The sequence below is a fragment of the Lolium perenne genome, chromosome 4 (assembly GCF_019359855.2).
Source record: "Lolium perenne isolate Kyuss_39 chromosome 4, Kyuss_2.0, whole genome shotgun sequence".
NCBI lineage: Eukaryota > Viridiplantae > Streptophyta > Magnoliopsida > Poales > Poaceae > Lolium > Lolium perenne.
This window is the reverse complement of record NC_067247.2, coordinates 145,144,763-145,166,950: the sequence shown is the minus strand read 5'-3', so window position 1 is coordinate 145,166,950 and position 22,188 is coordinate 145,144,763. Positions and strand designations below refer to the sequence as shown.

The 22,188-nt window shown below is 42.0% G+C and overlaps 3 protein-coding genes, 1 long non-coding RNA gene and 1 pseudogene across 10 annotated transcripts; 1 reads left to right on the top strand and 4 right to left on the bottom strand.

The window, feature by feature from the left end:
- Positions 1-86: 86 nt before the first annotated feature.
- LOC139839156 (uncharacterized) lies at positions 87-530 on the top strand. Its single transcript, XM_071829200.1, has one exon. It carries the CDS (start codon positions 87-89, stop codon positions 528-530), a length of 444 nt encoding a protein of 147 aa, XP_071685301.1.
- A 459-nt stretch (positions 531-989) lies between these two features.
- Positions 990-4,656, bottom strand: LOC127294137 (uncharacterized). 7 transcript variants are annotated; one of them, XR_007846390.2, is made up of 8 exons: positions 4,092-4,656; positions 3,593-3,990; positions 2,782-2,881; positions 2,611-2,675; positions 2,179-2,218; positions 1,996-2,068; positions 1,508-1,570; positions 990-1,290 (listed from the first exon to the last, which is right to left on the bottom strand). It is a non-coding gene; the product is annotated as an uncharacterized lncRNA (long non-coding RNA). The 7 variants fall into 7 exon arrangements; XR_007846389.2 differs by having other exon boundaries at positions 1,992-2,068; positions 4,092-4,655; XR_007846391.2 differs by lacking the exon at positions 1,508-1,570 and having other exon boundaries at positions 1,992-2,068; positions 4,092-4,650.
- Positions 4,657-7,712: 3,056 nt separating this feature from the next.
- On the bottom strand, positions 7,713-11,288 carry LOC127347276 (F-box protein At5g03100). The gene is made up of 5 exons (XM_071818815.1): positions 11,087-11,288; positions 10,072-10,996; positions 9,498-9,659; positions 9,265-9,418; positions 7,713-8,042 (listed from the first exon to the last, which is right to left on the bottom strand). Exons 2-5 carry the CDS (start codon positions 10,966-10,968, stop codon positions 8,026-8,028), a joined length of 1,230 nt encoding a protein of 409 aa, XP_071674916.1. The 5' UTR covers positions 10,969-10,996; positions 11,087-11,288; the 3' UTR covers positions 7,713-8,025.
- A 5,398-nt stretch (positions 11,289-16,686) lies between these two features.
- LOC127294135 (F-box/LRR-repeat protein At3g26922-like) lies at positions 16,687-18,282 on the bottom strand (annotated as a pseudogene).
- A 201-nt stretch (positions 18,283-18,483) lies between these two features.
- On the bottom strand, positions 18,484-21,887 carry LOC127294134 (F-box protein At4g22280-like). The gene is made up of 4 exons (XM_071818814.1): positions 20,749-21,887; positions 20,361-20,522; positions 20,119-20,272; positions 18,484-18,906 (listed from the first exon to the last, which is right to left on the bottom strand). Exons 1-4 carry the CDS (start codon positions 21,652-21,654, stop codon positions 18,854-18,856), a joined length of 1,275 nt encoding a protein of 424 aa, XP_071674915.1. The 5' UTR covers positions 21,655-21,887; the 3' UTR covers positions 18,484-18,853.
- Between the last annotated feature and the right edge of the window lie 301 nt (positions 21,888-22,188).

The window sequence follows — 22,188 nt, the reverse complement described above, 5'->3', positions numbered from 1 at the left end:
GGCCGCCGTCGCCGCAGGTCTCTCTGGCCGCCGCCTCCTCCAAGCCGCCGCGCGCCCTACCCCTCGCGCCGCCGCCCCCCGACGCCATGTCGTCGGCCTCCTCCTACTCCAACCCCTTCGCCGGCCCCGATCCCGCCACCATCCGCCTCATCAACATCCGCGACCGCGTCCCCGTCACCCTCGACGCCACCACCTCCTCCTACCACCCATGGAAAACCTACTTCACCCTTCTCTTCCGCGAGGAGAACCTGCTGGATCACGTTGATGGCTCCATTGACTCGCGCATGATGGCGGCTGACCCCGAGTGGACCTCGATCGACGCTACGCTCATCCGATGGTTCTTCACCACCATCTCGCGCGATCTGTTCCTCACCGTCTTCAAGGAAGGTGACGACGCTGCCACCGTGTGGACCAAACTCAATGGCTTCTTCACCGACAACAAGCTTCAGCGCCGTGAGCAGGCGATGGTCGTGCAACGGATGCTGGTTGGGCTGTCGTACGGCTTCATTTTTTTGCTGGGGAACTCCTGATTCATCGTGTGGTTTCAGAGAACAGGGAAGCCGCCTAGCGGACGAGCAGGCTGCAGGCATATGCAGATTACATACGTCCGCTGCGGGACATGACGGACCATCGGAGGACATAGCGGACACGGCGCCAACGTAAATTATTTACCACTAGTGGTTGGGGCGCCCCATGGGGCGCCTCCTCACCGGTGCTGTGTGGAGCAATCTCATCCCTATCTAATACTTACTTATGCAATGTGGCGTATTTAATGTTTGCTTTAGACATGGAAAAGGCTATTAATGTACATGTTCAAATTCTGATCTGATCCGCTTCGACACAAAACTCTCAATAATCTATTGGTTGCCCAAAACATACTAAAGGTTACTGAACAACACATACACTCGTATTCAGTTTTGTGTCCAACAAAATACCAAACGGTGACAATCTTACATGAAAGACAATCCAATGTTAAGGTGGATCAAACCTGAACTAAGCGCCACACATGCTTTACATGTTTACATAGACAAAAGATGCTTACATCAAGGAAATTCAGGAGCAGCCTGAACATATAACTAAGTTGGACTTGCAAACGATCGCCGTGGTACCAAAATCATACTGACATATACTTCAGGGCACGATATCTTGCGGTTGACATATACTTCAGGGCACTACATATTGCACAAGATTTTGCATATTAGCATCCTTCTCTCTATGCTTTACCAGATCAGCCTAGAATCCGAGGAGCAACAATTCTAAGCCGAGCAGTAATTCCATTGGGTAGGATACCTACAGCACAAATCAGAGGGATCTTCTGACTAAAAGTGAAATATGTACATCCCAGTAAAGATAGATGCATGTTCTTCCGCAATCAAAAATATGCATGTGCATCTAGTTGGGTATCTGAACTCTTCTCCATTAAATGTTTAACGAAGAACAAATGGAAGTTAAAAGTTTTAATAGATCTGGATACAAAAACTTTTGGAGATGAAAAGAGGCCAGATACCTGTGATCAAATGCAATACTCATTATGTATAGAAACACACTACTGCTGCGCATAAATCATATGCTGAGCCAAAAAAAAACAAGATTCTCAGTGAGAAATTTGCACTCAGATAAGGAAATCAAAAATTCTTTCATTTCTTGCAAAATCAAGAGATAAGCATAGGTGTATAAGTGTAAGTCTTCTCTATCAACAATTAGATAATTGGGAAGTAAAAAAACAGGTGAGAAAACCAAGCAACCAACCAACCATAGAGCTATAACTTCTATATTGCCTACATAGAAAATATACAGAAATTTTAGAAGTTAATGATAAATAATAATGATCATCATAAACTGAAAAAAAAACATAAATTGCTCATCCACAAAGAATGGGTGCTACAATCTCTTATTATGCATAGAATACTTATATTAGTAAATCAAGCCCCTAACAGAATAATATATGGAATATCAGCGAGCCAACAGAAAAACTGCTTCGATATAATTACCAACATTCTAATCATCAGAGGGCACAAAACCAAGTAATACTCCATAATTTAATGGTCACAGCGGACACAGTTCCACCCTGCCAGATTGCAGAACATAATAGCAGTAAGATAATCATCGCATTGTGCTATAGGAAAAAAACACAACAGTGAAGTTTCCAAAAGAACAAAATCATGAGCAGTATCTTACCTACATGGCTATCGAGGCCAATTATTCAGGTGACCAAAGCCTAGAATCGATGAACGAAAAAACAGAATTTTAGGTGATAGATTTAGAGTAACAGGTCACCCTAAGCCTAAGATAGTAAGTAACCAATACTAACTAATAAAACATTAAGACATATTCTGGGAAGCAATTGCTATGTCGTTTCTGAAACAAGTAAATGGAAATGACTTGTCCTTGTAAGCGTAAGAAATTTTCTTAAAATATGATATATTTCACTTTGTAAATGAGTTTTCTTTGTAAGTACAAGTAATCAGTACTAATCTGATGCTACATCAATTGTTTCTTGTAGCACTCTTACTGATTTGCAATAATATATGGATTTGGTCACAACAGTAAGGAGATACATAATCACTGACTCACTGTTTATAAAGATGACGAGTAATTGTGAAACATTACCCTTTTGACTATGGTCTCTTTCTTCCATGTCTCAACAGGCTTCTAAAAAGCTTTACTTGATGTGCCTACGGTTTGATTTAGAAGCAAACGGAGCTCATTCATGAGAATTAGATAACCAAAATACAAAAGTAGCAGTTTAGGAATGAATGGAGCACATAGGAAAAGGATTACCAGGAGAACTGGTCATAATCGAGCATTGGCATATCCAAAGACGGATGTTTCAGCTTGAGATTGTATTACATAGTTGAGACAGCTGCACCTGTGATCATACCTGTCCCAAATAATACAAAAACTCAATTAAAAACTTACTGAATTATAAAATTACCGAACAATGTCACAATTAGCTACTTTTACCTTCAATTTCCATTTCTAATTCAAGCTAATTGATTTGGAATACAGCCACTACTTGACCGGCAACCCAAAAATAATTCATGCTACTTGATTGGTATGCATTGTGGCAACTACACTGACCATATGCAGGCATCACCTATTTGTTCATCCATACACAAATCAAGAGAACTCGTTAAGAAGCTAGTAAAACTTCATTGTAATCCTTTGTAGCATGATTATCAAATATCTGTTTGTGGGAGATGTGGCCTAGCGACACAATGTGATACACCATGCATGACATTGCTTAACTATAAAACAGTTCAAAGGGTGGACATGGAAAAATATAATGCCATGATAGTAGTTCAATTCTTCGCAGCCAACAACTATGTGGAGAAGAAACACCATGTAAGCAAGTAATCCAGAAAATTAGCTGAACCAACATATATGCATGAATCAAGAAAATTTAACCAAATGAAGGCGTTGAATAAAAGATGTCAGACCATTTTCTCTCATTGGACTGTAAGCTAGAAGGGCATTTTACAAGTCAAACTACTAAATTGATAAACAATCTTTTCATATGAATATGGCCAGAAAAGGTTAAAGCTAACGTTTGCAAATATGTTGGTTGCAAAAGCTGAGATAGTGGATGAACCTTCCCAGTTATGTGTCCATGCAGCTAGTTGACTTACACCATATGAAAATAAAGTTCAGCTTTCTTTCTCCATAGTAGTGCAGTTTATGAGAAGATGATAGCCCCATGATAAAGCAACTTATGTAGCAATTCTTTTCAGCTGGTCCTCCTCGCCAATCATCCATTTTGGTCCTAGCAACGGCTCAATGGTTTCCAAATATCAGAGTCATAACTGGGCAAGGATTCAAGTTAGTTCACACAAAGAAAAAAAAAACAGATGCAACGGAGTCACCCTGGACCATGCATCCTAATAAGTTTTAGGAACACAATAAGAACCAGAGAAAAGAAGTCATATTTCCATTCGTCAAATATTCCTATAGATCCACCATAACATATGGTTCTTCTCTTCGTTTCTGAACCTGAAACAAAACCAGATAAAAAAAATAAAGATCAAATTGCATTTGCTCTAGATAGGGAGAGACAGTACAGTAGCTCAATGCGCAAGATTGAACGTTCTTGCCTCTGATGCTCCGCCTCCCTCCTCTCCAAGCTTCCGTATATGCAGTTGTGGCCCTCATGCTTCCTCCTATGGCCTAATCTGCCGCTCGACAAGAGGAGAACAGAAACGGTATCCTCATGTTCCTTCTCCTCTGGTGCTCTTTCCCCTAGCCGGCCGTTGATAGTCGGCGAGCTCCTCCCCTCCGCCAACGACCGCTTCACCTCCTCCCATCCCGTGACACCCTGATCTATATGCACGGACGCCGGCGCAGTCCCACCTCCTCCATCCGACAATCTTCACCAAGCAGGAGGGGAAAGGGCGACCGGTCTCGGAAGACGAGGAAGTGATTTGCGCCATACTATGGCCGACCGGAAACCGAGTACCGTGAAGGGGCGAGGCCCATGGGTTGGCACCGCAGGGAGGTAGGAGTAGGGAGAGGTGGAGCGGCTCAAGGTCCGACATGGCGGAGTGTGTGGGCGAGGGCGGCGGCGGCGGCGGCAAGCAGGGAAAGGGAGGCGGAAGCGAGGCAATCGCGCAGCCGTGGCATCTAGGGTTTCGTTCGGGGAAGGTGTCTCAGGTCATGAGAAACGGACAGCTGAGATCGACGCGGAGCTCGCCCCTCGATCGAACGGCTCGGGAGTCCTTGCGCGCCACAGGCTATCGTGGAGCACCCTGGCATAGGAACTGGATCCTCTAACGTTGTGAAGTAAAGTCAGAGAAAACAAAGAAGGAAAGTCAGGATACTGTAGCGTAAATACCTTTTTATGTACCATAATTAGGCCTAATTAGCAATTAACTAGGTAATTACTGTAGACATAAAAAAATTAATCCATTTTTTTACACCATAACTTTGTCTGTATGTAATTACTCTAAATGCATGAAGTAAATTTGTACTATGCAAATTAATTTCAACCATTTGGGCCATGATCATACGGTTTGGAAGAAGCAAAGTTAGGCTACGTACTGTAGCTTAGCTGACTTTGCTTCTCAAAGTTAGAGGATCCAGTCCCCCTGGCATAGGCCAAAGGTACACGCACTTGCTTGTTCTCAATCAGCTACTTCGCCGGAAATGGTTAGTAGCTAATTGTTGCATAGATAGTCTCAGAACCCCTATCATGCAATGATGATATTGGTAAGAAAATCTCAGAGTTTTGGCCTATAACAATGCACGCACTTCTTCATCTTTTTTCTATAAGGTATGTAAATGAGATACCTACAGCCTTGGCTTATTATTGATTTTTAATTGTTTACACATATTGATTTGATTTGAAGGGCAAGTGACTTTCAATCTATGTTAACATACTCTTTATGCTGTTCCATACATGAAAATCTTTTCTAATGCCCGCTGCAACGCGCGGGGAATCCCCTAGTATCATGTAGATAGTCATGCCTAAAAACTGCCACGATATAAGTGTCATTTGCCAGTACATCATTGTACTGACCTCCATTCGTGGGGCTGCATATTCAAACGTGCAGGATTTTCTGAGGAGAAGTTCGTGGTAGGATCTTGAGTCTACATTCCAACATGTCTGCCTGTGGCACATGAAGATGATGAAGGCTCATTGATGATTTACTTTCCGCTGTGTTTGTTCTGAACATTGTTGAGCTAGTCCATGTGACTATGCAAATTGTAAGGTTTTACTTTACCCTTTGGATCAATGATGTAGGAATTTGATACTATTGCAATGATTACTATATTTTGTAATGTGTGTGCTATCAGTGATCCCGGGAATAGCACGATACACATGTATCTTACCTTTATTAAAAGGTAGGGTGCTACATTCTACGACATTCCTTCCTTGCTTGTCCAATATATTTCAAGAATATGTGGTTCTTTATCTTCATCTTTCTCTTCACCACCATGTTTTTGTTCACCCTCATCTTTCTCTTCACACTTGATTGGTGATAGATGTTTGACAGCATTTTGCATTATGTGGAAGGTACATAGTCCATGGTATGATTCCGTGAAGACAGCCTCTACAGCTTTTCCCATTGCAGCATCTTGATCGGTATAAATTGTTCTAGGTTGCCTTCCATTATGTGCAGCTAGAAAAGTGTGGAAGAGCCATTCAAATGAGGCAAATGTTCCGTCGAACAACAGTGCGGCACCAAAAACAGTTGTCTCTCTAAACTGATTGACTCCAAGAAAAACACCAAATGGCCAATATTCCTTATCTGTGCCAAAAGTAGTGTCAAATGTGACTGTGTCACCAAAGTGCGCATAGTCTAGCATCATTTTAGCATCACCCCAGAAAATGTTTGTTATATGCTCCTCACAATCCAGCTGCAAAGAATATTGAAATGATGGATTTTCAACAATTTTGTCATGAAAATACTTTAACATGCAACCCGCCTGACCAAAAGCCAATTCTTTCTGCCTCTTGGTTTGTAGAAAATTTCTATGGTCACGACAAGTGTAGTCAAGATTAAATGGTTCACCAGCTCCACGAGTAGCAAGCTCATATGCAGCTTTAGGCATAATTCCAGAATCATCCGTAGCTTCAATATATTTCAAAAGCTTGAAATTCTGAAATTTTCCTTTGTGACACCATGAGGTGGCGGGTTTGTGGCAAGTGAAGGAGGTGATTGTGTTCAAGATCAATATATGTTACTTCAAAAACTCCAGAGCTGCGATGAAATGTAATAGTCATTTTAGCACCACACTTTGTTCTTGTTTCAGCCCTAAAACACTTTTGAATGGATTCACGTTCTCCTGTTTTCCGAATACCTTCCTTGGCACAAACATATCTGCATGATGTTACTATACCATCAGACTTGTTCACATTGGTGTATCTCTTCCTCACTTCAAAGCCTGCACGCCCCCCATATGCAATCCAAAAAAGCCAAGCATCTTCTTGGAACGTTCAGTGTATGGTTTCTCTCATGACCTCTGAAATATTCGGTTTCTGAATTTAAAATACTCCTCAAGGTTTAGATATTTTTCGTGGTAATTGGAGGGACAATGCTCACAAAAACTAAATAAAAGTTGAAGACAAGTAAAACATGTGGGTTTTGTGTTCACGATACGACAATATGACACCCTTTCATGTTTTGCCACCGCCATATTTTGTGTGTCGATTTATAGCTCATAATATAGGTTTTTATTTACCTTCCACTTTTGGCGTTTCACATAGGTTGGAAAATTGGCTTCCCGGGAAATGGAAATACTTATCGTAACTACAGTGCTTATTTTATATTGGTCTCTATCTAGTTCTACTTAATGATGTGTTTTAAATAAATAAATAAATAAATATCATCTGAATCAGGTAACAGAGCAAGCAATTGGATACTCTGCTGCCGATGCTCTTTGCATATTTGGTGCACCAATGGGCGATTAGTCAGACACACACATACACACACTAAGTCGAGGCCTATGGAAGATTGAGTCACAGAGTTTCAAAAGTGATGAAGTCGCCTCGTAATGGATAAAAATGTTTACTCACCACTAAAAGAATAATACTGGGCTTTTAAAAAACCACATTATCTCTAATCCTTCTATCGCGCAAGGATACAACTACCCACCAAACTATCCAGAGCATGATTTGTTCTCTATATGTTCTTTGTGTTTCATACGACTATCAGGATGTTGCTATATTCGCTCTGGTTCAACACGTTTAAATGATAGCCTGATTTCAAATCATGGAAGCTAGGAACAAGAAAGATAATAACCAGATCACACAGAACAGTTCACGTTACAAGTTCTGTGCTTAAGCACATTACAAGCACAAGGAAAATGTACAATAAACATGATATTGTAAAATAGGCCCCAAATGGATGATTTAAGGCTCAAAGCCAGGACTCCTAAATTGTCCATCGGTCTTACTGGAACTCATAAGATGTTCATAGTTAAAATATGACAAAATGCTAGCATCATCCACGTCACATCACAGTAAAGCCTTAGAGTTTCCAGTAGTTGAGAGATGGCACATCCACCATCAAGTCGATTCTTTCAGCCTCACTCAAAACTGAATCCTGCCAAAAAGCCAAAATGACACGGTGAGACAAGAGTAGTGTCATTTGCATGTAGCTATAGTTCTCAGTTAATAATCAAGTGAATATACTGGAAGACTTCATGACTCATGAGATTAATTTCAGATGCTGGTACTCTCTTTCTGAACTGAAAAGTGTGTAGTTTCCTAGGAATAGGATAGATATGGTACCTGACCATTTCTAGCTAATCAATCTAGCTAACAAGAACACACACGTCTAAATTCTTTGGTGGTCAAAATATGCAGTTCAAGGTGGTTGCGTGGGTGGATGCCAGCTAGTGGGAGAAAGGAGCAAGCAGAAGGAACAGTGTAGCTACTTCAGAAATGTGCAACCAGCTGAAAGAAAAGAAATCAAATGTTCCCGAAGGAAAGAAAATAAATCAAATGGTCTAAATGTCATGAGAAATTTTATAGCAAAGGAAGTAAAACAGGGAATGACAAGAGACATTGATAGAAGTTATGTTCAAGTCTCCTCGAACCAAGAGAGGAAAAGGAAATCACAGAGAAAACTTTAGTGTGGGGATACCAGAACTATCGTGAAACTGCATCTAATAAAATGACATCAAAAGGGGAATGACTGAATTCATGTAATAAATAAACGTAAGAAATTATTCACTAGTAATCAAGTGTAAGTGTGTGTGTGTGTGAAAAAGAACTGGATACTGCTATTCGAACTATACCAAAGAAAAACAGATGCATATGGTCATATTCTTTTTCACCAAATTTTGCAAGGATATCCATCCATGTTTTTCTCTCAAAAAAAAAAACAGTACCTTGTCTAGTGAGGAAGATGCATTTCAAGTATACGGTGTAAGTAAACCCGGCTGAAGATCAGCATTTTCGGCCACATGTGTTACTAATTACTATTTGGAGCTAAGCAAGAATCCACATCATTTATTATAATCTTCAAACCAAACCAATTCACACATTTTGCTCTCGACAAGAAGTAATCAGAAAGCCTACTTGGTTTGTTCACCATAATAAAATTAAACTCCTCTACAAAATGGATTATAGTAATGTTTTCATTTCTCCGTCTAACCAAATGCGGTGCAGGATTCCATGAATCAATTAATTGGGACTCTTGACATAATGTTTTTCTACAAAATTAAGAGTTTCTCAATTACTTACTTTCTTTGCCACACATTTAGGCAAATTACAGAATATTAAAAAAATAAAAGCATGAGAGGAGTTACCAGTCAACTTACGTATGTTAAATGTGCACATGAACTTCAGAAGTTGGAGAACTCTATCATCAACCACATTATACTTGACAGAAACTAACTTCAGGTGTTCTGATATTCCGGTAGGTTTTTCCGTTGAACTATAGCTTCCTTTCATTTCCACTTTATGTACTTCCTCCTGGGAAGATGGATTTAGCCAAGATGAATAATAAATAAACTTCAACCGTGCAGAAATCATCTACAGATGACATATGTACCTCGGATACAAGTTGAAGAGTGAGCTTCTCTAGAACTGGAGAGTGTTTGAGAATGCAAGTCAGTGCATCAAAGTCAGGACCCACGCACCAGTAGCTATTGAGTAACAAAGTCTTTAACTTGTTAAATGTAGGGCAACTTTTCAAATCCCTTGCAAAAATCATCTGGAATAACAATACAAATAGAACGATGCAATAATCCTCATTAGAAATCCCAACTGGTAGCCATAAATACAGAAAGTATCTCCATTGTCTATGGATGCCAGTAATGAATGTAAGCAGCAGAAAAGCTGCCATGTATCCCAAGTTCCTCTTGATTTAGTTAGGCATATCCCAGTTTTGGCTAAACAAGCTGACAGCGGTACAAACTAACATGACCAGCATGTCTATATTGTTTAAAATTGCATTCTTAATAAGTTGACATCAAAATTAAGGAGTTGCACAATTTTTTTAAAAAAGAACAAGTATGAATCATAATATCCCACAATTATTTTTTGCAGGCACGCTTTAATGTGTATGATTGATGAAGAAAGTAGAAACAACGAAACAAATATAGGACATAGGTGGAAAACCATACCATTCCTAATGGAGATATCAACTGTAGATGTTCAGCGTTGTAGATAGCTCCAAGAAGCACCGTATTGCTGCTTTCATCATTGTAAGCAAGGCAATTCGCACATCTAGCAGCACTGTTAGCAGCACAGAAACCCCGGCTTCTGTAGTTATGACAGAAATCGGTGCATGCACGCCCAAGTTCCACGAGCGCGGACTCTAACATGGGCATGATTTCAAGCAGCGGGGTTCTACCCGCGAAGCTGTCTAGCGTAAAGGAGACGAGGCGTGGAGCAGAAACTGTGACCCGGTGATCCAGAGCGGAGCGGCAAAAGACGATGCTCAGGCGTTTCAGCGAGAGGGACGATATCTTGTCGACATCAATCTGGCAGTGGCGCATCCTGAGATCCTCCAACGCCGGGCAGCGAGAAAAATCAAGAAAGCCCCCTTGGAGGCCTACACCCCGAAGGTTTAGTGTGGTGAGATTCCGAGAGACGATGGGCAGGCCGTCTAGCTTGGCGCAGAGGTAATCGGTGTGGTACAGACAGAGGGTGAGCTCACGAACTTTGCAGAGGAGAGCGAAACGGGCCCACAGGTTGAGGTAGGGCGCGTCGTCCTGGGAGAGGTCGGAGAGCTCGACCTCGAAAGTGTTTAGGGGCTCGTGGCCACGCAGGATCAGCAGATAGTCGACGAAATCCCGGACATCCTGAATAGATCTCGGGAAGTCCTCGGACTCGACGATGCGCAGGCCTGTGGTGAACTTCCAGACGTGGCGCCAGCGGCGTGCGAGCACGCACGTACGGACGGCCTCCTCCGCCGGCAGGAAAGAGAGGAGATGGTGGAGAATCTCGTCCGGAAGGGCGCCGATGCGGTCGACGCCGGCCGCCATGGGCGCTTTCTTGCTCCTCTTGCTCGGAGTCATTCCGCCGAACAGGCTGCGGACGTCGACGCTGCCGGGCAAGAAATCATATCAGTATGTAAGGGTGGAGAGAATCGGGAAAAGAGACAAGATGGACCGCTTTGCGGCGGCGTAGACTCACCTGGCCGCCGCCAAGCCGGCTCGTCACCGGTGGCTGTGGTAGCGGAGGAACGGCGGGTGGACTTGATGGATCGGGAAGAACTGAGGATCGAGGTACTAATTCTTTCCGAAAACAAGAAAAGGACCGAAATACAGTTCGCGTTCGCGCAGGACTCAACAAGAGCGACGACGAACGGTCTAATTGGTGTCGGATACTTATCGCTAGTCTAGAGTATTTTCTTTGTATTTCAGACGTGGCCTTGACGGATTTTTTCTTTTCTTTGAGAAATCCTTCTGAACTTGAGACGTCCAGTCTATGCCTCTATGGTCAAACTTGTGCAGACACAAAATCTGGGTCGACGCCAGTAAGCCTGGTGTCAAACTAGTGCAATTCAACTTCTTCCTCTCGCGATGTGTCGTCTCTAGGAATTCGGATGTACTAAATTTTGAAAAGTTCACATGACTAATATAACTAAGGGAAACATTTTATCTCAACCCCAGGCCGCGCTCATGCGGAGCGGCGCATGCGTCGTTCCCTTTTCTTTCCTTTTCGTGTGGGCAACGACAAGTGCGTGTCTTTTTTCCTTCCTTTCCGCGTGTGTCGTTAGGTCCTAGGCGCATGCCCGATATTGCTGGTTATGTCTTGCCGTGTGGATCGCCCGCTCGCGTAGCGTAGTAGTAGTAGTATCACCACCGTGCACATATTGCCTAATAGCCTCGCCATCCTAGTAGCGCTCCCGTGCACATATTGCCTAGTAGCATCACACATTATTGTATACATAGCTTTTTCAAAGGCATGAGAGACTAGAGGAGCAAAATGCTATACAATAACATCTAGGCATGAGAGAGGTGACACTTGCGAGTATGCTATAAAGGTTTTTCTTTCCATGTTGCAAACATGATTCTACAATGTTGGATGTGTTGTCTTTTTTTGCGGAGATGACACGATCAAAATGCTACAATAATTTATGTGGTTTATGCTACAAAATAAGGGTTTCTTTCAGTGTTGCAAACATTACTTTATAATATTGGATGAGTTGGGTACAAATGTTGAATGTGCTATTTTTATTGCAAAGGTGGCACGATTTACTCCTGTTTTGTTGCATCGTAATGTTGCTTTTTGCTACATTGGCATGTTCAAAATGTTACAACATATTTTGCTACACTTTGCAAGTTTTATAGATTATTTGGAAAATAATGCAAAACAATGTTGCACTTCTGAAATACTGCATGCATAGTGAAAATGTTACATGCGACACTTTTGAAGCAATGATTAGTTTTTTTAGAGCATTGACGGGTCCACCCACATATGTGAAAGTCTCGGCATGCGTCCAAAATTGAGAATATGTTTCCGTTCCATGAAACTTGTCTTAACTTTGTTAAAATTTTGATGTATTTAGACACTATTTAGCATCTAGAAACATCTAATTTTTTATAAAGTTAAGATAAGTTCAACGGGATGGAGGGAGTATATGATATTTAATACTGATATAGCCATTGCCTTATGAAATGAGTGTGCCAGTTTCATTGGAGAGGTGTTAGATACCACAGATTTGGCAGAACACATGCATTAAGCATGTCTCACATACATGGGAAAGCAGCATATCTCAAAGCTTCGGGAACGTCTCGGCGCAGATAGAAAAGAACGTCCCACGTAGCTGGGAAGGACGTTCCATGCTGACCAAATAGATGTTATTCCGTACAATTGATAATGTGATCTCATGTTTTACTCAAAAATAACGTCCATTTAGTATTTATTCAAATAAATCTAATTATACGTCTTCACAACTAATCTCCTTCAAGACATAATTTTAAATGGAATTGTCGCCAGTTCATTTGAGTCTTTCTTGTGTCATAGCAGAAGGCAAGTATGATTTCAACAACTTGAGTTTGAAAAGCTCATTTCTGTAGCTACAACAGTAACAAGAACGAGTAACAATTTTTGTATGCAATAACAACAAGGAGATAAATGGAGTGCTTCTTCAAAAACTTCAGGATATCAAGCTGATCCGTAGATTTCTTGAGTAAATTTTGGATGAAAACCAACTCCACAAACCATTCGTCCTCTATATCAACATCTTCATGTTCTCTACACTTGAGTGTGTCCTTCAAGATTAACCACAAACATCCATCGAGCTCATGTCATCCAAGGATTGCAACCTATCTGAAGCAAACAAGAAACCGAAAGTTCATTTTAATACTCCTGATAATAGATAAGATAATACTAGAAGAAGAGTGAACCTTGACTTTTGAATGGACAACTATTGGGAAAACTTCGATGCGGTGTGACGTGTGTTGTTTGTGATGTCAAGCAACATCACAAGATTTAAGTTACTTGCACTAATACACTTGTGTTTAACCTTGGTTTGCTTACATATATGCACATGTATATAGCTTTGGCATCATATATTTATTCCCATTACTACCACCGCCCCGCTCTTGCGCCGGAGTGTTGAGACATGAGAACAGGCGTGCTAGGCTTGGGATTCGGGGGATCCCAGATATTTGGAAGCATAGATGTGGTCATCCAGGTGGCATGTACCCATTCTCGAAATCCAACACAAAACAACATCACTTGGTTAACTTTTTCCAGTCTTTGACAGCCTAGATCCAAATCATGGAGACATCAAATAAATCGGATCACAATAGAACACTTCAGTTACCTGTGCCCAAGCACATTCAATCAGTACGAACCACAAGCGCTATAACATTCATCATTTGATGAATCAAGCCCAACTGGACGATATCTAAAGCTGTAAGCCAGGTCTGTAAGCGGAACTCACATAACATACCCATAGTTCACAGACAAAAGACGGCAAAATATGACAGCATCGCTGCATATACTGAAGCCTTCCATGTTTTTGAAACCGCAGAGCCTTCCGGTATCGAGTAGCTGAGAGAAGGTGGTTGATGAGGCTACCATCAACTGATTCTGCTCAGCATTACACAAAACAGAATCCTGCACGAAAAAAAGAAGACAAGTTGAGGTAAGGGAGTACGAGTATAATGTATAATGCCATATAAAGAAACAGTACTCCGCAGTTAGATGATAATGAAAATGGAAATACTGGAAGATTTCGGTGAACATTGATCAGATACACTATACAAGCTGCAGCTTATCTCACAACCAAAACTTAGGAGGGTGCCAAAGCACTCCCAAAAAGGTTGCAAAATGTTTGAGAATAGGTTTTTTTCCCTACTCAGCCCAGACCAACAAGCCTGCACTCCAAGACCAAATTCCACGACCACAAAGGTCTATTTTGTATTTTTGTGTGTGGGATTGCAATGCTATAAGACATTATTAAACTATTTGTGTTGTACTTTTGACAAATTTTGAACTGATATGATGTATCTGTGATGCCTATAGAAAGACCATTAAGTTGAGCATGTGAAGTGTGAAACCACCGGTGATAAAATCTAAGATGAATCTGATTATTTCAACTTTCTAACTTATAGCATGTTCAAAAATACCAATAAGTTGTGGTAAAGTTTTGATCGGGTGTGACAAGTATAATTTTTCGAGCTATGATTTCTGAAATTTCTAGACTTGTAAAGCCTTGTAATTTCTCGCCGCTGCCAGCATGAGAGCACCATTTGGTATTTCTGGCACAATTACGCTAGACGCCCTGCCCCCATTCCCCCTGTCTTCCAAGAACAGAGCCAACTGTCCATAATACTGTATGTCTTCTCATCCAGGGTGAACTGCATGCCTAGGTGGTGACCACAGGCATAGATGCGTCGGTTTGGTGTTGTCATTGACATCGCAATCTAAGGCAGATGGCTATGTACGACATGTTGCTTATCCCAGGACCCTGATATCTCATAGGCCGGCAAAATCGTGCCTAGTTGATGTTGCTATCTAGCCTAATCTAACAACTACCTAAAAAGAACAAAGTTGTCAGAATTGTGATTCTGAATTGGATTGGAACCTCTATGATATGATCGCAATCCGTAGGATCTTTACTATCAAAATCGTAAAATCTGAGATTCTACTTAGTAGAATCGTACAATCATTTCGCTCAATTTGGGTCGTAAAGTCGTGAAATCGGATAGTAGAATCATGATTCTACTCTGAACAGCTCTGAAGTTCTAAAACAGGCACATGACAAGAATGTAGTGATTCTATCTTTTTTTTCTCATCTGGTCAGGCACTGAAGTTTTAAAACAAGCCAACTAATACTTTGGAAACCAAGTAGTGCAGGAAGAGAGAGCAAAAATAAAAAACATGGAAATGACAATAATTAGTTATACTGAGAAATGTGTAACCAGCTGAAAGAGAAAAAAAAATCTAAGGGTTGAAGATGCAGCAGTATAGCTTTGAAAGCCAGTGATAACAAGTTTTGGTATTAAAGTGTCGCGAGCAATTTTGTACCAAAAAGAGTGAATTAAGGAATGCGACATGCATGGTTAGTGTGTCATGGAGACGATTAATGTGTCTAGTAAGTCTTTAAGGGTGGGACCGTGGGAGTAGTCTGCATGTGGATTACCCAAGGTATTTTCAAACCTGCTACATTCATAAACAAGGCATCATGTGACTATTGTTCTGATATTCCTTAATGAATGGGCAGTGCTCCTGCCACCTGCCAGGTTTATAACAATAAATCAAAACAGGAATCATGACAAGTGGTCAGCCACTGATAGACAAGTTATTCTAAGTCTCGGCAGAAACAAATAAAAGACTCAGGGAAACTACTGTTATGATATAAGATAAGTGTTTATGACTTCTCATATCTCATGAATCTTCAGGAGAGAATCTTCAGGGGATGTTCATGACTAGTACCGATTATTCAACAGGAAAGTAAACATTTTGTGTTAGTATTACTTCTCGGAACTATTAAATGCAGATTTGTGTTACTAATAAGAGCAAAGCAAGAGATGAGTGTTCTTATTACTGTTTAAAACTAATCAATTCAGACACGTCTTACATTAACAAGTTACAGTGTGCTCTTGCACACCATAATCAAATTAACTCCCTCTCCACCCCCTGGTGGTACACAGTTTCATGGAGAACACTTGCCAACAGAATGAATTATATTGTTTTCCATTTTGTGCCCCACAAAGTGTTATGCAGGGTTTCAATATCTAAGAAATTTGGTTCTCCTAACCTACTGTTTACAGAATACATTTTTTGTTTATATGAAGGCAAATTTCAGAATATACAAAGCATGAAGAGTGCTACACTGCCACAGGTAAACTTACGTAGGTTAAGTGTACACAGGAACTTCAGAACTTTGGCAACTTTCTCATCAACCACATAACACTTGACATGGACTATCCCCAGGTGTTGTGGTATTACAGTAGACCTCTCTGTTAAACTGTAGCTTCCTTTCATTTCGACATTGGTTCTTAATCCCTGGGAAAGCAAAAAAAAAAAAAAAAAAAAAAAAACCTATATGAATAATGCAACAAGACCATCAATAATGCAGAATTGTCTGCCTACAACACATATACCTCAGATACAAGTTGAAGAGTGAGCTTCTCTAGAACTGGAGAGTGTTTGAGGATGCAAGTTAGTGCATTGAAATCAGGACCCACACACCAGTAGTCATTGAGTAATAAGTTCCTTAGGTTGTTGAATGTAGGGCACCATTTCAAATCCTTAGTAAAAATAATCTGAAAAAAAAAAGTTCAAGTAATTCTCATTGTGTCCTATCAAAATTATGATCTAGGAATCTCTATTTGTAGCAATGGTACACATGTTTATTGTCTATTAATGTCCAGCAGGGGATGTAGCACAGAATCGTTTCACAAAATCCTCTTGAATTACGCAGGCTCACAGGCATAACCTAATTTTGGCTACACAAACTGAAGTTCTGCACAGCCTAACATGACCAGCTCATCTATATTATTCTCAAATATATGCATTGTCGAAATCTTATTATCAAAACTGAGTTGTACAAATATGAAGAGAAAAAACATCACATATCTATTCTCACAAGGGTACTCTAATTTTGATTCACAAAGAAGCAGAATATTTAATGCTAAATACAACTATAGCAAGAGAAAATGGATGAGAAACAAGACCATGAGTTTAGAACAGGTGCAAACATACCATTCCTGATGAAGATATCAACTCCAGGTGCTCAGCATTGTAGATAGCTCCAAGAAGAACACTACTATTGCTGCTTCCATCATTGTAAAGACAATTGGCACAGCTAACATCATTGGCACCACACAAAAACACCAGAGCGGCTATAATGCAGACAGATGCCGTGTGAGGTATGGTGCAAACTAGAGCCAAGATTCAGAAATGCTGTCTCCAACAGCGGCATTCTTTCAAGCAATGGCGTTCTACCTGAAAAGCCATCTAATTTCAACGAGACGAGGCATGGAGCAGAAACCCGGACCCGGTGATCTAGAAAGGACCGGCAATGAAAGATTCTCAAACGCTGTATCGACCGGAACCCTATCTTGCTAACATTGATGACACAAGAGCTAACCTTCAGATACTCCAATGCTGGACAACTGGAGAAATCAAGAAATGTTTTATTTAGGAGTACACCATGAAGGCCTAATGTCGTCAGATACCGGGAGGCAAGAGGCGGGCCATCTAGGTGGAAAGGTTGGTTAATGTTGGTGTGAATAACGGAGAGCACACCAACTTTGCTCTGCAGCAAAACGGATCCATAGGTTCACAAAGGGCACATCCACTTCGTGGAATTTACTGAATCCGATATGAACAGTGTCTAGGTCCGTGCACTCACGCAGGATCAGCAGATGGTCCACGAACTTCCGGACACCTGGACAGATCCAGCACCCTTAGTGCCGACTATGCACAGGCCTGTGGTGGACTTAAAGAGGTGGCGCCAGCTCTGGGTGAGCACGCACATCCGCACGGCCTCTTGCACCAGGAGGAAAGACAGGAGGTAGTGGAGGACCCCATCCGGGAGAGCACCGATGCGGTCAACCCCGGGAGGCATTCCGTCGAACAGGTGGTGGGCACTGACTCTGCAGGACAAGGCTATCGGATAAAGCGAAACAACTACAAAAGGGCGCAAATGGTGGTAAGAGGGCGGTGTGCTCACCTGGTCGCCGGCGTGTTCACCGCGATCTCAGAGTCCGAGGAGTACGAGTCCTCCGAGGATGATGAGTCGTCCGTCGAGCTCATGCGCGTCCAAGCAGGTTGGGTTGGAGTTGCTCGTTGCTCTTAGCTTCCCGTCGTTCATGCTGAAAAATCTCCTCCTAAAATTCCCCCTCACTGCTGTCTCCTTCATAGTCATTCAGTGAGCTCTTTGCGGCAACTCCCCTTGGATCTCCTTGACAATGTTGGAATAATCCAACGATATTGACGTTAGTAATCTGGCCTCATGCAAATCACTGGCTAGACAAAGCGCCTCGGCGCAGGCTTAAGCCTCCAGCACCTCCGGATCGGTTATGCCATTGACAGTGATGTTTTGTCCCATTTGAATCAAACTATAACAAATCTGAGGCCACAGCAGAAAATGTTTCAGATCACTTGGTTTTAGAAAGTTCAGATCAGTAGCCCACACAATTGGCCACCTTTTGTTTCTTACCATGTTTAACAAGTTCCTGGGCTACCATGTTATACAACCAAACTTCAAAATTACAAAAATGCGTAATGTCCGCACGGAGACGAATCGGCGCAGTAATAATATGCATCCCCAGCAAGATAAATCAACACAACACGGAATAACCCTGGTCCAGCCAGATGATCTAAACATCTCAGTACTAAGTCTAAGATACTTCACTGAGTCAAACCAACATGATAACCCACAGACAAAAGATAGCAGCCTTGTAACTTCTGCAAACAGCGTTCTTTTGTTAGTAATTAAGATGAATTAGACCAGCTGTCTTCGACCAAGATGTTCTCTTCCTCAAAACCTGTCGAATATGAAAATTATGATAAGTTTCCAGAGGTGTCATCTGGGAAACAAGAAAGTTAGGCTCTAACAAGGAAACTTGGAAAAGAAGACTTCACCCCATACAATTGCACATTTTCCTTGAATAAGCAGAAGAATAATCTAATTATACTCAAAATTTTGCACAGATGTTGGATCAACATGGAGTTAGTTGAAATCCTGATAGCTTTCTAGCAATGGCATCGCATCACTTAACTATAAATACGCATGGCAAGAATTTCAGACAATCTGTCTAATTATGAAGAATCAGATGCCCAAGTATACACCATACATGGAAATGTAAGTCAACAAGTAAACAAATAGAAATACAATTGGAATAGAAAATGACAATATTGGCAGCTTTCACCCTTGAAGAAACTTTGGATATTTATATTAGTATGCAGAAAGAAGAAAAATTCATGCAAGTGACTGAACATGCAATACGACTGCTTCATAGTAAACAGCAACAAAGATCAGGTACCAAAATGTCATAGGTGGAAACTAAATTGAGGGGAAAAACCATGGCAGATACTTATACAATGTGTACATAGTATATACACTAAGGACCCCTGAATAATGAACAGTGGATTAAAAACAAAAAGGAGAAAATGCCCCGCAACAAAAGAACAAGAGGAAAAAAGGGTACCATGCAACATTTTGCATCTTCATATATATAATGAGCATTTAACTTCCCACACCTACTGAACCCTAAATAAATACAAGCCAACATATTGTGGTTACTGCTTAATTATAACTAGAAGTATTAAACATATATTGGTGTTAAAGCTGAAAACAACTCAGCAAGATTATCCATTGTACTCTCCTCGGAGCTACTCATTCAGAAGTTTGCCTTACTGTTAACAATCAATCAACAAGTCACAAAATGTATGAACTATTCAACAAACTCAACAGGTCGTTTACCATTTATGCAGTGCATTATCTAAACACCGTTGTCATTAATATTTCCAAGCAAAATGGATTCCATTGAGGCTTTTGTTTTTCACCCACCAAATGCAGTGCAGTGTTAAAAAAAGAAACCAAATGCAGTGCAGAGTATTCATTACTTAACAGATTTGGTATAACCTTCACTTTTTCTACTGAACTATGAGTTTCTTCATTGCTTTCTTTCATCCCCACATATGAAGGAAAACTGCAGATATACTGAAAGCATGGAGAGTGTTGGCAGTTAGCTTACTAATGTTAAGTGTACCAAAGAACTTCAAAATTTCCAGAACCTCCGTGTCAACCGAGTTACATTTGACTTCGACTGTCTTAAGGTGTTCTGATATTGCAGCTGAGCTCTCCACTGCATTGCAACATCCTTTTATTTCTACTTTATGTTTTGGTCCCTGCAGGAAAAATGATTGCATCAAAATCAATCAGCTAATGGATAATATATCTTTACAACGCAAGACTTTCCATTTTGACATACTGTACCTTGGAAAAGAAATGAAGAGTGAGAATCTCCAGAATTGGCGAGTGTTCAAGAATACAAGCTAGCGCGTCAAAGTCAGTAGGCACACACCAGTATTCATTGAGTAACAAAATCTTTAACTTACTAAATGTAGGGCACCATTTCAAATCCCTTCTGAAAATAAACTGCCAGAATTGAAAACAAAAGGAAAACAATTAGTCGTCACTGGGAACATGGTGATTTTTTAAGCATGGGTAACAAGAATGTGATGAACTGATATTTAAAACATGCAGAAAAGCCTGCCTCAACATCGTTGATAACTGTTAAATGATGATTACAGTCTCATAGATACTGCAGCAAATATGATACGAAAGGACGGCAAAAAAATTAACAAATGGAGTTAAGACATACCGTGTCATGTTCATCTATCAATGTCAAATTCTCAGCTTCTGCTAAACCTTTAAGAATAAGGCATTCACCAGAATTAACACCTTGTAGATCGTAACAACCTTGGCAGTGCTCATTGTGACAATCCCAGGAGTCAGAATAAAAACATCTGTCCACAGATTCTTTGATAAACCTGACGAATGCATCCATCAGCAACGGCATGCTCTCAAGCACAGGGGTCCTGTCCCAGTTGTCCTCTAGCCGTAGCGAGACGAGGCTTGGAACACAGATACGAGTACGGATATGTTGGTTGAAACTGCTATCAATGATGGCCAGGCGTTTTAGAGAGTTGGAAGAGATCTTCCTGACGTGGACGAAGCTGCCATTGTAAATTACCAGAACTTCCAGTGCCGGGCAGGCAGCAAAATCAAGAAAGCTGTCATTTAACCCTGTATCAATAAGCTCTAGGATCCTCAGATTTCGAGAGACAAGGGGCAGGTTGTCTACGCAGAAGTAAACACCCAAGTCATGGCTCTCCCGAGAGATGGCGAGCCGGAGCAGCCTGACTCGGCACAGTATAACGTGCCGGATCCAGAGGCTCACGCGGGGCACGTCGTCGTCGGAGACCACGTCGAACCTGAGCTCGCACGTGTCGATAGGCGCCCCTGCACGGAGGAGCAGGAGGTGGCTGACGAACTCGCGGAGGTCCTGGACGGGCGTCGGCTCCTGCTCGTGGCCGCCGCCGGTGATGCGCAGGCCCGTGGCGGTCTTCCAGAGATGGCGCCAGCGCCGGGCGAGCACGCAGGTCTGCACGGCCTGCTGCGCCGGGAGGAAGGAGAGGATGTGCTGCAGTAGATCGTCCTGAAGCGTGCCGATGATGTCCCAGCCGCTGGCCACGGCGGCTCTCTTGCCCTCTTGCGGCGGAGGCATTCCGTCGAGCAGGTGGCGCGCGTCGATGGTGCGGCACAACTGCACGAGCCAGGAGCCCAGGATCACGCAGTGCAAGCGTGGGGGCAAAGAGGGGAGACAGAGGAGGAATCGCTGGGTCACCGCCGCAACTCGCCGCCGGCGCCTTCCCCGCCGGCACCAACAGAGTAATATTTTGTCGCGATCAGGACTCCACGCCACCTGACGGGCGAGTCTTGCCGTGTGCTTGTGCCGCGAATTTCACAAAAATAACCTTTTAGCGAATAAAGATCCTCTGACAAACTATTTCACTCCTTTAACTATTTTCTGTCGCGCCCTTTTAAGCGGCGCCATACCTATCTACGTGGCACCCTTGTGAACGGCGCCACATATTCTAGCGTACGTAGTAGGTTGACGATAAGTGTTGTTGACCAGCCGACGTGACAGGACGTGCGGTGCCGCTTCCACGGACGCCACACTTTGAATGTGTGGCGCCACTCGAAAGGATGCCACATCCAATTATGTGTGGCGCCCGAGCTGCCCCAGCCAGAGTCAGGC

Bases quoted from the DNA above. Each gene is read 5' to 3' on its own strand.
- LOC139839156 (XM_071829200.1), top strand. From the start codon at position 87: ATGTCGTCGGCCTCCTCCTACTCCAACCCCTTCGCCGGCCCCGATCCC.
- LOC127347276 (XM_071818815.1), bottom strand. From the start codon at position 10,968: ATGACTCCGAGCAAGAGGAGCAAGAAAGCGCCCATGGCGGCCGGCGTC. The intron at 9,660-10,071 runs GTATGGTTTTCC...TTGTTATTCCAG, and splicing joins TGATATCTCCATTAGGAATG to ATGATTTTTGCAAGGGATTT. The intron at 9,419-9,497 runs GTACATATGTCA...CCATCTTCCCAG, and splicing joins CTCTTCAACTTGTATCCGAG to GAGGAAGTACATAAAGTGGA.
- LOC127294134 (XM_071818814.1), bottom strand. From the start codon at position 21,654: ATGCCTCCGCCGCAAGAGGGCAAGAGAGCCGCCGTGGCCAGCGGCTGG. The intron at 20,523-20,748 runs GTATGTCTTAAC...CAATTCTGGCAG, and splicing joins TGATAGATGAACATGACACG to TTTATTTTCAGAAGGGATTT. The intron at 20,273-20,360 runs GTACAGTATGTC...TTTTTCCTGCAG, and splicing joins CTCTTCATTTCTTTTCCAAG to GGACCAAAACATAAAGTAGA.